This window comes from Chiloscyllium plagiosum, chromosome 13 (genome assembly GCF_004010195.1).
Source record: "Chiloscyllium plagiosum isolate BGI_BamShark_2017 chromosome 13, ASM401019v2, whole genome shotgun sequence".
Taxonomy (NCBI): domain Eukaryota; kingdom Metazoa; phylum Chordata; class Chondrichthyes; order Orectolobiformes; family Hemiscylliidae; genus Chiloscyllium; species Chiloscyllium plagiosum.
In genome coordinates this window covers 51,184,996-51,199,938 of record NC_057722.1, presented here as the reverse complement: position 1 = coordinate 51,199,938, position 14,943 = coordinate 51,184,996, and the positions used below count along the sequence as shown (strand labels likewise).

General features: G+C 39.9%; 1 protein-coding gene across 3 annotated transcripts in view; it reads left to right on the top strand.

Moving 5' to 3' along the window:
- The window catches only part of fxr1 (fragile X mental retardation, autosomal homolog 1), a 109,972-nt gene that overhangs the window by 54,507 nt on the left and 40,522 nt on the right, over positions 1–14,943 (top strand). For all 3 annotated transcript variants that reach the window (XM_043702362.1, XM_043702363.1, XM_043702361.1), the window contains exons 9-11: positions 2,622–2,700; positions 11,128–11,237; positions 14,777–14,863. In XM_043702362.1, the coding sequence (XP_043558297.1) occupies positions 2,622–2,700; positions 11,128–11,237; positions 14,777–14,863 (276 nt within the window). The remainder of the gene's footprint in view (positions 1–2,621; positions 2,701–11,127; positions 11,238–14,776; positions 14,864–14,943) is intronic.

Below are 14,943 nucleotides of genomic sequence, written 5' to 3'. Positions count from 1 at the left end.
TTCAGTAACATACTGAGTTTAAATGTGTTTATTAAAACGTTTTAATACATTTCCAACATTTATAGGATATGGTTGTGTTTCATTGGGCATGTACTGTGTATTTGGGGGGGGGGAGGGCTTGTGACTATCGCATTTTTTCCTGCTATGGGAAGTCCGTGCCCCCCACTCTCGTGGATAGTAAGGACTCAATTTAGTTGGTAATGTTTGATGCCATAACCAGCAAACTAGCAACCAGTTACGTTTTCTACAGATTGAATTGCGTCAACTAAGTCCATCTTACTTTGACAGCACTTCTCAGTTCTTTAACATGATAATTTCTCAAAAGCACAAGATCTGGGCAACACCATCACTTCTAAGATTCCCCCCAAATCATGACACCTTTTATAACTGATAGACTGTCAAATCTTTATCATACTTACATTTAAAATCTTGAATTCTCTGTCTATTACCATCAGTAAAATAACTATAGTGCTTTTCATTTTTGCATTATCAATTATTTGCAATAAAAGATAATATTGAAGGCTGCTGTATCAAGAAATAAAGTGAAGTCACTGTCTGACCACAGTAGAATTGCATGAGAAGTCATGCGCCAAAAAGTCACCTTCAAAATGTGCACAATTTCAAACGGACAAAATTTTATCATTTTTGAAGATTCTCAGAAAACAGTCTGCAATGAAAGTAACTTCAGGACTGAGAGATTGTTGCAAGGAAACAGAGCCAGCTTTTTTGTTTAAAACTTTTTTTTTGATTTAAACATGATCTATATTTTTATTAACTTGGCTGGTGAGTAAATAGTATTACCAGCTGAGCTGCTCCCTGGTTATAGGCTATTGTCTGGAATTGAATCTCAAACATAAAAGTTATGAAGCTTTAAAGGGAATATCATTACAGAAATGGTGAGTATGATTTGTCTTGGAAAGTATTCTCAAAGCTTTCTTGAGCTCCATGATTCGAGAGAAAATCACTACTTGGCGAGTGCCATTATACAGTTGACTGAAGCTTTTTATTTTGCAGAAGTTTGCTGACTTGAATAAATTGTAGTTCTTTTAATATGTTGTCTTCCATAAACTTCGTGGAGCAGTTCTCTGACAAAGGCAGTCCACAATCATTGCTTGTCTTGGCCGCTTTGCAATAAGTCACCCTGTCCAGTATTAGTAGCTATAATGATAATAAAAATTATCAAAAGTTTCTAGCCTGTGTGTTAGAAGTCATATTTTTAGAAAAGACCTGTAGGGGTGAGGTGCTCACTTGTAGAAAAAGTGTTTCCCATATGTGTTTTATATCTCTTCAGATACTGAATTAGTTCTGTATAAATTGATAGTCATAATAAGTGAATGAAGTTTGATTATTATCATGGCCCTCTTCTTGCCCAAAATTTATCACATGCCAAAATTTTTACTTGCACATTGTTAATGCATGTATGACACACACAACTTGGTGGGTATTTTGTCCTTAGTGGAGTTAAAACAACATTCTAGAATGAGGCTTTGTAAGCAGAACCTCTCAGTATATTGATTGGGAACAAATGTCTTTGAGATTGTTGTAAATCAGTTGAGTGGGGGGTCCTCTACTTTTTGTCATTTACATAAATGATTTGGATGCAAGCATAAGAGGTACAGGTAGTAAGTTTGTAGATGACACCAAAATTGGAAGTGTAGTGGACAGCGAAGAAGGTTACCTCAGATTACAACCGATCTTGATTACATGGGCCAATGGGCTGAGAAGTGGCAGATGGAGTTTAATTCAGATAAATGTGAGGTGCTGCATTTTGGGAAAGTAAATCTTACGGGACTTATACACTTAATGGTAAGGTCCTAGAGAGTGTGGTTCATAGCTCCTTGAAAGTGGAGTCGCAGGTAGATAGGACAGTGAAGAAGGCGTTGGTATGCTTTCTTTTATTGGTCAGAGTATAGAGTACAGGAGTTGGGAGGTCATGTTGCGGCTGTACAGTACATTGGTTTGGCCACTGTTGGAATATTGCATGCAGTTCTGGTTTCCTTCCTATCGGAAGCAGGTTGTGAAACTTGAAAGGGTTCAGAAAAGATTTACAAGGATGTTGCCAGGATTGGAGGATTTGAGCTGTAGGGAGATGTTGAATCTGCTGGGCTGTTTTTCCTGGAGCGTTAGAGGCTGAGGGGTGACCTTATAGAAGTTTATAAAATTATGAGGGGCATGGATAGGATAAATAGACAAAATCTCTTTTCCCTGGGGTTGGGGAGTCCAGAACTAGAGGGCATAGGTTTAGGGTGAGAGGGGAAAGATATAAAAGAGACTTAAGGGGCAACATTTTCACACAGAGGGTGGTACGTGTATGGAATGAGCTGCCAGAGGAATTGGTGGAGGCTGGTACAATTGCAACATTGAAGATGCATTTGGATGGGTATATGAATAGGAAGGGTTTGGAGGGATATGGGCCGGGTGCTGGCAGGTGGGACTAGATTGTGTTGGGATATCTGGTCTGTATGGACAGTTTGGACCGAAGGGTCTGTTTCCACGCTGTACATCTCTATGACTCTCTAAATGAAAAGGGTGAAGATTCCTGGCAAAGACAAGTGGTGCTATGCATGCAGCATTTCATGACTCACTGTCATTTGAATAGTTTAATGATCTTTTGGTTTCAGACTGAAGAGGCAGTTCAAAAGGCTCGAAGTTACCTGGAGTTTGTGGAGGATTCCGTTCAAGTTCCCAGAGATTTAGTAGGTAAGTAGTATATGTGGCAATTCATAATGAAAGTGAATGGCATAAATGGTATGAAATAACTGAAGATTGAGGTTTAGTCAGCAGGAATTTAAGTTGGTTTGAAATTGAACATATAAGAACATCCCAGAAAAGCAGTAAAATGGACTATAAATCTGAATTTGTCATGCTCTGCATAGAGCTGTCATTGTTCCACAAAAAATAGAACAAACTAAATCAAACCAATTACTGTTCATTATCCTACTCCCTCATCAGGGAGAGGAGGTATGATTGACAGTGTTATCAAGTGGCACTTGTTAAGTTTCTCTGTTTGCATTGTGCCAGGACCTCATTCCAGCCTTACTCCAAATGTGGACAAAAGAATGCAATTCCATTGATCAGGTGACAATGAATGCCCTTTATATCAAGCCAACATTTGACAGTTTGGCATTAGGATGTCCTAGAAAATCTGAGTTCACTGGAACTTAGGAGAGGGTAGAAAGCTCTACTAGGTGGCATCCAATACGACTGGGATCACCTTCACCATACAGAGCCAGTTTAATGCATTTTCCAAACGGCTGCATTTCGGGACACTTCGGGTTCAACAGTAAGTGATGGCATACCCGTCATTCTGATTATTTTTAAACAATTAAAAAATATTTGAATAATCTTGTGTAAACCAGGTCATCACGATAAAATCCTCGCAAGAGACTCAGAATAACGTGATGCAGATTGATGGTATTGGCTGACTGAATAATCAAACCGTGGAAATTTGGACACTTCAGCATAGAAAGAAGTTGATGGTGTTTTTGGTCTTGGAGGCACTTATTAAATTCATTCACAGGATGCCTAAGCCACTATATTTAATTGCCATCTCTAATTGACCATAAGAGGGCGTGGTAAGCTACCTTCTTGACCAACTTTAATACAGCTAGTACTGTTGCGAAGGTAGTTCCAGGAGCTTTACCCAAGGACCTTTTTTAAAAAGCTATGACATTGTTCCAAGTAAGGATAGTGAGTGGCTTCAGAGAGATTTTTGTAGGTAAAGATGATCCATGAATCAGTTGCCCTTGTCCTTCTAAGTGATAGAAGTAGCAGATTTGGAACTTACTGTTGAAGGAGCCTCGCTGAGTTATTGCACTGCATCTTGTAAATGATATCAACTGCTGACAATGTGCATTGGTGATGGAAGGAGTTTGCATTTGTTGATCAGTGATGGAAATGTGTTGCTGGAAAAGCGCAGCAGGTCAGGCAGCATCTAGGGAACAGGAGAATTGACGTTTCGGGCATTAGCCCTTCTTCAGGAAACTGTTGATCAGTGTCAATCTGGCTGGCTGCTTTGCACTGGGAAGTGCCTTGCTTCTAGTGTCAATTGAGCTGACTCATCCACACGAGGTGAGGAAGACTGAATTTCCATCACACTCCAGACTTGTGATTTGTATATAGTGGATGGACTGTGGGGACTCTGAACGAGTTAGTTCCAAATTCTTAGCCTCTTACCGGCTCAAATAGGTTCTTCTAAACTCTCCATCCAATTTTGTTTCTTGTCAGCTACTTGGAGGCAGCCATTGGCAGTGATGAATTTGTTAACTATGGTATAGCCAAAGAAATGTGATTAGATTCTGCCATGTCAGAGATGGACATTGCCTGGTAGTTACATGGCATGCATTTGCTTGTCGCTTATTACTTGTCCAGGTCTTGCTCCATATGGAGGTGGTCTCCTTTTAGTATCTGAGAAATCATGAACTGTACAATCAGAACATTCCCTCTTCTGTTGGAAGGAAGGATATTGAAACAACTAAACGTGGTTGGCTGTAGGACACAATCCTGAGGACCTATTGCAATATGTCCTGGATCTAAGATGGTTAAATTCCAACAACCAGAGGCAACTTCCTTTGTGCTTGGTATGATTCCTAGTATTGAAGTATTTTCTTCCAGTTTCCCATTGACACTAATTTGCTAGAGCTCCTTAATGTCAAATAGTCAATCTAATGCTGTCTTGATGTCAAGGGCAGTCCTTCTCATGACCCTTGGAGTTCAACTCTTTTGTCTTATTTGATTCAAAGCTGTAATAAAGTCAAATGCTGAGCGGTCATATCAGAAACAGCACTAAATGTCAGTGAGCAATTTATTGCTGAGCAGCTGTCGCTTAATGATATTTTTACAACCGCTTCCATATCGATGATCAAGAGAGACTAATGGGCTGGTTGACTACTCTTGTTAATGCTTAATTAAATAATTACTGCTTTGGAATGTTGTTGACAGATCATGCCTGCTCAACTTTTGCATAGAGCACAGAAACAGACCCTTCAGTTCAACTGGACCATGCCAAGCGTAATCCCAAACTAAGCTAATTCCACCTGCCTGCTCCAGGGCCATATCCCTCCAAACATTTCCTATTCATGTACTTAGCCAAATGTCTGTTAAGCATTGTAACTGTGCCTATATCCACCAAATTCCTCAGGAAGTTCATTCCACACAAGCCACCCTCATAAAAAGAATTCACCCCTCATCTTTTTTACACCTCTCTCCTCACACCTTTTAAAAATATTACCTCCTCGTCTTGAAATCTCCCATCCCAGGGAAAAGACAACTGCCATTAACCCTATCTATGCCCCCTCATGATTTTATAAGGTCACCTGTCAACCTCCTACATTTCAGTGAAAACGTCTTAGCCTATACAGCCTTTCTTGAGAACTCAAACATTTCATATCTATCAACATCCTCGTAAGTCTCTTCTGAACCCTCTCCAGCTTAGTAATATCCTTCCTATAATGGATGACCAGAACTGGACACACTACTCCAGAAACAGCCTCACCAATTTCCTGTACAACCTCAATATGACTTCCCAATTCCTACACTCAAAGGACTGCAATGAAAGCAAGCATGCTAAATGCCTTTTTAACCACCCTGTCTACATGTGATGCAACTTCAAAGAATTATTTACCTGAACTCCAAGGACCTTCTGCTCTAAAACACTACCCAAGGCCCTACCATTTATTATATATAAGCCTTACCTTTGTTTGTTGTACCAAAATTCAGTACCTCGCATTTATCCAGATTGAACTCCATCAGCCATTTTTCAGCCCATTGACTCATTTGATAAGACCCCTTTGTAATCTCAGAAAACCTTCATTGTCTATTACACCACCAATTTTGGTGTCATCCACAAACTTACTAGCTATGCCTTCTATCTTCTCATCTAAATCATTTATGTAAATGACAAACAAAAGAGGACCCAGATCCGATCCCTGCTATGGAACGCCATCGTTGTAGCTGTACTGGAACACTTTGGCTAGGATGTGGGTAATGCTGGAGTTTAAGTTTTCGTTCTTCATGCTTCGATGTTTCTTGAAACAGTTGAGTGAATCAAGTTGGCTGAAGACTGGCATCTGAGATCCTGGGGATCATCAACTGGCAGAAGTCCAATGCAAGTACTTCAGCCTTGCATTTTGCACTGTTGTGCTAGGCTCCTCCAACATTGGAAATGGGCATATTTGTGAAACTGATGTCTCCTATTTAGTTGTCCACCATTTACAGCCAAATGCAGTACGACTATAAAGCTCATATCTTGTGGTGAAACGGTAGTATCTCTACCTCCTGAATCAAGAAACCTAGGTCAAGTCCCACTTGCTCCAGAAGTGTGTAATAACAACATCAGAAAATAAAAATTGGTGGGCAGAATTGTGATTCTGATGAAGGATCACTGGGCTCCAACATTAACTTTATTTTCTATCCATGAATGCTGCTGAGTAGGGGAACTCTTTCATTGTTCTGGGATGGAGGAGAAATGATAACGCCAGGAAATGTAGCAGATGAGTCCGACCTGGCAGATGGACCTGTTAACCACAGTGGGTGGGGAGGAGAGAGTAGTCATTTGAGTAAAAGGTCATGTTGGAAGCAGCTCAGTGGAAGGTGATGTTATTACAGCAGATGACAGGCAGAGAAATTGGAAGAATGTGGGTATAGGGAGGTGTAGTCGAGAGAACTGTGGGAGTTTGTGGCTTTTGGCCAGCCTATCCTCAGAACTTGAAACAATTCAAGGAAAGGAATGGAAGTGCTGGAGATGGGCCAGGTGAAGGTGAGAGAAGGATGGAAATTGAAAGCAAACTTGATGAATTGTTCCAATTTTGGGTGAGATCAGAAAGCGGCGCTGAAGACATTGCTTTATCAGAGAAAGAGGGTGAGGGCCTGAGTAGGACTGGAAGGATTGTTCCTCATATCCCATAAATAGACAGGGAAAGTGCAGGAGATAGTGCAGTCCTTTTTTTTTTTCAGAAAAGTGGAAAGCTTTCAGAAATTCCTGACTGGGAAATGGGCATATAGAGGAATTGCACATCTATGGTGAAGAGGTGTGGCTTGGACTAGAAAATTGTAAATTTTGAAACTACCAGAAAGCATCAGAAAAATCTTGGATGTAAATGGTAAGAGACTGAAATATGTATGAATGAATAGTCAAGATAGGAAGAAATAAGTTTAAATTAGTTTCCCTATAGTGTAGAAACAAACCCAACAAGTCCACACCAACTCTCCGAAGAGTACCCACCCAGGCCTATTTCCCTTTGACAAATGTATCTAACGCTAAGGGCAATTTAGCATGGCCAATTCACCTAACCTGCACATCTTTGGAAAGTGGGAGGAAACTGGAGCACCTGGAGGAAACCCACACAGACACGGAGAATGTGCAAAGTTCACACAGGCAGCCGCCCGAGGCTGGAATCAAACCTGGGTCCCTGGCGCTGTGAGGCAGCAGTGCTAACCACTGAGTCACTGTGTCACCCCTGTTCTTTGGAACAGGAACAAGCTGAAATGATGGGTCTGCTGGGGCAATCCTGTTTGTTGACTTTGGGAAGGAGTGAAAAGCTAACTCTTAAGCCTTTGGGGTCTCTGAAATGAGAACTCATGGAGGGGAGATCTACAGAGGAGATATGGTCTGTGACGGTCCTGGAAACTGCAGCCTGATGTTCATTGGTGGGGTCATGATCCGCGGGGAGAGGAACAAGTGTCTGAGAGTTGGCATTCAGCCTCTATCAGGTCGAAATCAACGTGTCTGATACCAACCGCCCCTGTTAGCAGGTTTGATAACAAAGTTGAGGTTGGACGTCAGGGAACAGAGTGAAGCAGAGAAATTAAGGCAGCTAGTCTCATGTCAGTCCCTCTCCAGAGAATACAGTAAGGAGATAGCATGCTTGGTATCATGTAGCAATGATAACCTCTCTCTGAATGTCAACAAAACAAAAGAACTGATCATTCCTTTCAGGAGTAAAGGAGGGCATGCTCCTGTTATATCAACAGAGCTGAGGTGGAGAGTGTAGAAAACATCCAGTTACTAGGAGTGATGATAACCAACAGTCTGTCATCCCACATAGATGCAACGGTTAAAAAGGCTGAACACCTAATTTCCTAAGCTGCCGGAAGAGGTATGTCCATAACAACTGTCACCAACCTTTACGGGTGCACCATAGAAAACCTATTTCATTCGGGTGTATAACTGCCTGGTGTAGCAACTGCTCTGCCCAGCACTCTAAGAAACCGCAAAGTTGTGTGCACAGCCCTGACCATCATGGAAGCCAGACTCCATTTACATTTCTCATTGCCGTGGAAAGGTTACCAACATCCTCAAAGACTCTTCCCACCTTTGGTAATGCTATCTTCCAACCTCATCCGTTGGGCAGAAGATACAGAAGCTTTAATTCATGCCAACAGGTCCAAGACTAGCTTCTTCCCTGCTGTTATTAAACTGCTGAATGGATCTCTCTAACTTCAAATTATGTTGATTGTGCTGTGTGCACCTGCCTGTGCAGCCATAACCTTGTATGCTTTGCTGTTTCTATGCACCCTATGATCTATATATCCTTATTTGCTACGATCTGCCTGTACTGCTCACAAAACAAAACCTTTCACTTTAGTTCGGTGTATGTGACACAATAAATCAAATCAAAGATTGGTAAAAGTACAAGACCAGAAGGAGGGGTCCTAGCACGAGTGGAGTATTGGAGACAGGTGACAGAACCTCAGTGCGAAAAAGTACTTCCTTTCCAAAGAAGTGAGCATGGAGGCAAAGAAGAGTTCAGTGTCACGTCCAAAGTCAGTTGAGGTTGGGTGCGTAAAGGGTTAAAGTTAAGTCTTTAACTGAGCACAAATTGTTCAGCATCAATGAAGGAAAGGTCAGGCGGGGGTTATGGTGAATACACAACAAGAAGTGGGATTGAGGGAAGAGGAGAGGAAGGTGGATCCGGACGGGGTGCTAGTAACTTAATTTTCCTTTCAGGTGTTTATAGAACACAAGCATCAAACAATTAAGTTTCCTGTTGAAGCATCAAATGATCCAAAGAATGAGTTGGATCTGGGGAATGGGGTATCTTTGGAGATAGTTGAGGTGGTACTGATGAAGAGACAGGTCGAGATTGTGCGCACACAGTATGGATCTCAAGGTGCAGTAGGAACAGCTCTGTGAGGACTGCTGTCTGTCTCTGAAATACTTGGAATCCTGGTTAGTTTTGAAACATAAGAGATGGAACTTAAGTTGGAATCCAAGTGGTGTCACTTGGAGAGACTGTCACTGAGCAAGGAAATGAGGCTGTGAGCAAGTTTTACCAAACACCTTATCCAACACTAGGAGGGATCTTAAAAACAAAATGAAGGTGAACAAGCTGAAATATTAAAATAAGAATCGCTTTAGAGAGAAGAGAGAACTCCTTTTAAGCTGAGATACCCAGAAGAGAAATGCAATGCAAGTGAATTAAGCACTTAAATAAAGGCAAAATACTGCAGATGCTGGAAATCTGAAACAAACATGTAGAATGTTGGAGGTACTCCAATCTGGCACTATCTGTGGAGAGAGAAACAAAATTTATGTTTGAGTCTGGTATGACCCTCCTTCAGAATTGAAAATTGTGGAATTTTCTTTTTGATACCTTTGACACAGGTAGAGGCCCAGTATAAAAGGCCCAGTTTCTGAAGTCATGGAATTCAGTATTGAGTATTTTGTTGGAACATTGCAGCATGTCCAGCAAAGAAATGTAGTGTCTGAGCAAGTTGTTTTATTGAAATAGCAAGCAACTGGGAGATCAGAGTCATTCCTATGGACAACTTCTTTTGGAGGTGTTCTGCAAAGTCATCACCTAGTTTGCATTGCAGGATGCATGGCATTTTCAATGTGAGTTGTTTCTCTATAATGATTGTGCACTGCTGATGCTTACAGATAATATAATGGACAGATGCATTTGTGACAGGTAGCTTGGTGAGGACAAGGTGAGGTAAGCTTTTTTTTTCTATGGTTCCTTCACCATTTGCTGTTGACCCACTTTAGAGTTTGTGCGCATATGTGTACTATCTTGGCAGCTGGTGCAGTTTTAAATTCAATTATTAGAACATTTGGGATTGAAAATTCATCTGTGGTGACTATGAAACTAACATCCATTACCAAGAGTGGCAGCTTACGCCATGACTGACCAAACTGGCTGTGTCTTTGTTTTAATTATTTTGCAGGATGTAGGCACCACTGGCAAAGCCAGCGTTTATTGTCTATCCATAATTGCCCTTGGACTGAATGGCTTTCTCAGCCAGTTGAGAGGGCTGTTAAAAGTTAGCCATATTGCTGTCATGTGTAGACCAGACTAGGTAAGGACAGCAGATTTCCCTACCTTTTTAAAACAAAATTGAAGTAGATGGGGTTTTTTTTGTAGTTGATATTGAGTTCATAGTCTCCAGGAGACTAACTTTTAATTACTATACTTTTAATTTATTACCTATTAATTTGAATTTAAATTTCGCCAGTTGCTTTGGTGAGATTTGAACTCTGATACCAGATTTACTCATTTGGTCCTCTGGATTATTAGTCCAGTGAGATTACCACTTTGCCACTAACCCCTCCGAAAGAAGACATGCAATTTCTTGTCACTAGCAAGGCATGCTTGCTTTCACATTGACCTTGGTCTTTTTAAACACCCTCGTGGTAATAAATGGTACGGAATAAGTAAATCTAGCATTACTTCTAATTAAATTGTAACAGGTTATGACACAACGACTTGCACTATTGGAATTAAGACTTAAAACGTATGCAGAAGTTTTCAAGTGTGCATTGATCAGCAGGTGAGATTGAATTCAGATGGGGCAATAGACTTGTCAAGCACTGACAGTTGTGATCTAGGTCAGCAAGGTCTGTTGGGATTGATGTGTTCAGATGGATTGAATTGCCTTGTATGGCAATAATTTGGACTATTTGACTACCTTCAAAGTTCAGATCAAAGTCTAGAGGACAGTTGGCAGCAGACAACTCATTTAGAGTTCTTCACATTACTTGATGAAGAACAACGAATTCTGTGGTCATCACTCCTAATGATGAGTGAAGATCGTTTGAGAGTGCCTCTTTTTAATTTGTCTTTTGTGATAAAATGTTAATTTTTGATTAAAAATGAAATTGCTAATATTTTCTCATTTTTATTGCAGGAAAAGTTATCGGCAAAAATGGTAAGGTCATTCAAGAGATTGTGGATAAGTCTGGAGTAGTAAGAGTACGAATTGAAGGTGATAACGACAGCAGACAACCTCGGGAAGAGGTAATCTACTAAAGTGTGCGCATATATATTTTCTTTAGCATTCTGTCAAGCTGTGCGAAACTCCATTCTCATTGCATTTTGATTCTAACTGGAAAGCCAAACACTACTTCTATTGATTTCTCTCATGACAGTAAATGGTATTGATGCAACAATAAAATTTCAGTTACATTCTCTGTGATACTAATGGACATAAGCCTAAAAATTACAATAAGAATAGAAGGACAGTGAGTCCTTTCTAAAACTAGATAGTATGGTAATAGCATGATAGAGAGGGATGACCTAAGTTCAGGCAACCAGGATGTGGAAAGAATTTGGATAGACCTATTGTTAAAGACAGTATCAATCTGAGAGGAAAGAAATGTGCAAATACAAATAGCAGGTTAGAAGATTGAACAGAGTATTAAAGCTAAGAATGACAAAATGAGGGAAAGATCGAGTACAAGAGAAAGCAAACCCGAAATATGTATTTCAAGAACTATTTATAAAAGGTAAATGTTAGCAAAATCAGCTATAGAAGGTGAATCTAGAGAATCAATAATGAAAAATAGAGATGGCAGATGCATTGAGCAGGTTTTTTACAACCATCTTTGCTGTAGAGATACAAGTAACAACTCGAGCAATGATGAGTCATGAAATGGAAGTGAGGGAGAATCGCCAGAAGTGCTACTGAGTCAGTTGTTGGAGATGCGGGTTGACAAATGCTTAGACCCTGATGGACTTGATGTTAGGGTTTTAAAAGAAGTGGATAGTGAGATGGTCAGTGCAGTGGTTTCAATTTTCCGAAACCCTCTAGATTGGCAGAAGGTCGCATTAGATTGGATGATTGCAAATGTAAGTCCTTTTCTCAAACAAGGGAGGGATACAGCTCGCAGGAAATTGTAGGCTAATTGGTTTAACATCTGTCATAGAGAAAAGATTAGACATTATTATTAATGACGTTATGGCAGGCACTTGATAAATTCAAGGTGATCAGACAATATGGTTTTGTGAATGGGAAATCATGTTTACACAATCAAATTGGAATTGTTTGAGGAAGTAGCAAGTCTTGCTGATAAGAGGAAGCTGGTGGATGTACTGTTCTTTGATTTAAGAAAACATTTGTAAAGTGCCACATCAAAGATTTATGTGTATTGGTATGGATAGAAGATTGTCTGGCTAACTGATATAAATGTAGGGATAAATATAAGGGGATACTAATGAGATTGTATCTCGAGCACTGTGAACCGTATCAGTCACCTTATCTAAGGAAGGGTGTACATACTTTGGAAACTGTTCAGAGAAGGTTATACTGTCCAGACTGATACATGAAATAGGGGGTAATCTTATGAGGAAAGATTAAATAAGCTAGGCTTAGAATACCCACTATTCCAGGAAGATCCTGAGTTGTCTTGATCGATGTGAAGGGGCTATTTCTCTTATGGGAGGATCTACAAGTAGGAGTCAATCTTTAAAAATCAATGCTCACTCATTTAAAATGAAGATAGTGATTTTTTTTTTCCCCCTTAGAGGTCTGTGAACCTTTAAAACTTTGCCACTGCTTTTTCAAGAAGAGAATCGTTATCTATCTCTGCCTTAAAAATATTTAGTTTTGATAAGTAAAAGTTTGAGAAAATGTTGATTTGAGTTTGCAATCCAATTAGCTAAAGCTTTTAAGCCTTGAAGCAAGCTGGAGGTCTCAATGGCCTAATCTTCCCTGTTTGAATGTTCAGGTAGCTGTAAAATATTCTGTGGTATTATCGCATAAGAGAAGAGGTCCTGTGTCCTGACCAGTTCTAAGCACCAAACAGAATAGGTTCTCATGAACAGTATAAGCAGTTACTGTGCAATGTTGCTTATTCATTTACCTATGCAGCTGTGGTCACTTCTAGTAAATTTAATTAGATGTGAAGTGCTTTAGAATATCTTAATGATATGATGAATGTTATATAGATATAAATTCTTATTTACTTTAGTAGTCATTAGTAAATTTAACCTCATTTCAAATGAACATTTTAGAACTGACATTTTAAGTTAATTTTGTGGTTTGCATGAAGATCAATTTGAAGGAGTCACCACTTTACATAATGTGTGGTTTTGCTGATTTTGCACAGCATCTTTAGGGAAAATTGTCTTGTGATTATTAAGATTACAAGTCAAACAGAGATGGGGGCCCTGGTTCAAAAATAAAGGGAGATTAAAAGCTGGCTTTTTTTTTGTCATTAAGCCATACGGAAAGAGGGGAGATAAAGGAATTGAGAGTTGTTGAGTGGACATTGCAGAGCTTTAGACCTCAACAGCTGAATTTATGCTGACAGATTTGTGGCTAAAAAGGGGGCTGCGCAAGGTGGAGTTGGAGGAATACAGAGTCATTGAGAGAACTGTCGAGTTGGCAGAGTTTGCATGGGTGGAGAAAGTCAAGGCCATAAGGAGCATTAAACACAAAACTGACACTTTTCTTCACTTGAAACATTGCAGAACCAGCATACAGTGGACACCTGGCATTTACCAATGAACATGAGCGTCTTGAATCATTGAAGATTAAACTTTCAGTTAAGCTTTGGGCATATTGATTTATAAAGATTAGAGGATTAGAGACCAAATAGCTGATCAATGCAATTGTTGTGTCAAGAAGTGACATTGATGCCAATGAAGGTTTCAGGAGCAAATGGTTAGAGTTGGAGGTGAGGTTGTTGCAACAGAGTTGGCAGGTCAGTTTCTGGGAGAAAGTAAAGGATAGCAAGGTTACTTAGTCTTGTTCCATTTGAGATGGTACTGGAATTGGTAACAATACAGCGCAATTGCCAAAAAATATTGTCTTCCCAATGTTTTATTGAACAAAATTGTGCATCCTGCAGAAGAAGCAGTGTAACAACAGAAAGGCAGTGGAAGTTTCAACAGTGGTCATAGAGAGGTGCATCTCAGTCATTAGCATGTATGAGCTAGCTATGTCACCAAAACGCAGAATGTAAAGGAGGAAGAGAAACTATAGCTATGATTTGATAGGTCAGAGTGCAACCAGTTGTGTACAGTTGAACTTCTTGGACAGTGCAAAACAGGCATTGGAGGAGGAGTGTTGTGTTTAACTATCAAATGCAGTTTAGTTTCAGCTGATAATGTAACAATGTACTGGTTATTTCTAACTTTGAGGATTAATAGGACTAGGTAGGATGGACAGAAATCTGATTGGGGTGGTTCATATATAGAGTTGTGGAGAAGGACTGAATGAACTCAGGAGATGATAACCCATTCAAGGACTTTGGACAGCAATGGGGACAGGAGTTTGCAAGAATAGCAGGGTCTTTTTTTTAAGTAGAGTGATGGGTTGGTGGCTTTGAAAAGCATGAATACAGTACCTAAGAAGAGGGAATACTTTACTGTATCAACTCATAAAAGTAGTAGGAAGAGAAATTGGATAGCCACATTTAGGTCTCTTGAACAAGATGAGGGTCACAATTGTTCACTGCAATAGAGATAAATTTAATTTAAATGTATGGGTATACTTGGTGTAAAACAACTGCAATGACTATAGTATTAATATTGCTTTCTAATCATGTTCTCAGGGAATGGTCCCTTTCACTTTTGTTGGAACAAAGGAAAGTATTGGGAATGTGCAGGTTCTATTGGAGTACCATATATCTTATTTGAAGGTAGGTATGCTTATCTTCCTTGTTTATCGCTGCAATGAAGGTAGCATTAAACATCTAGACAGTGCAAATGTAGATTCGGG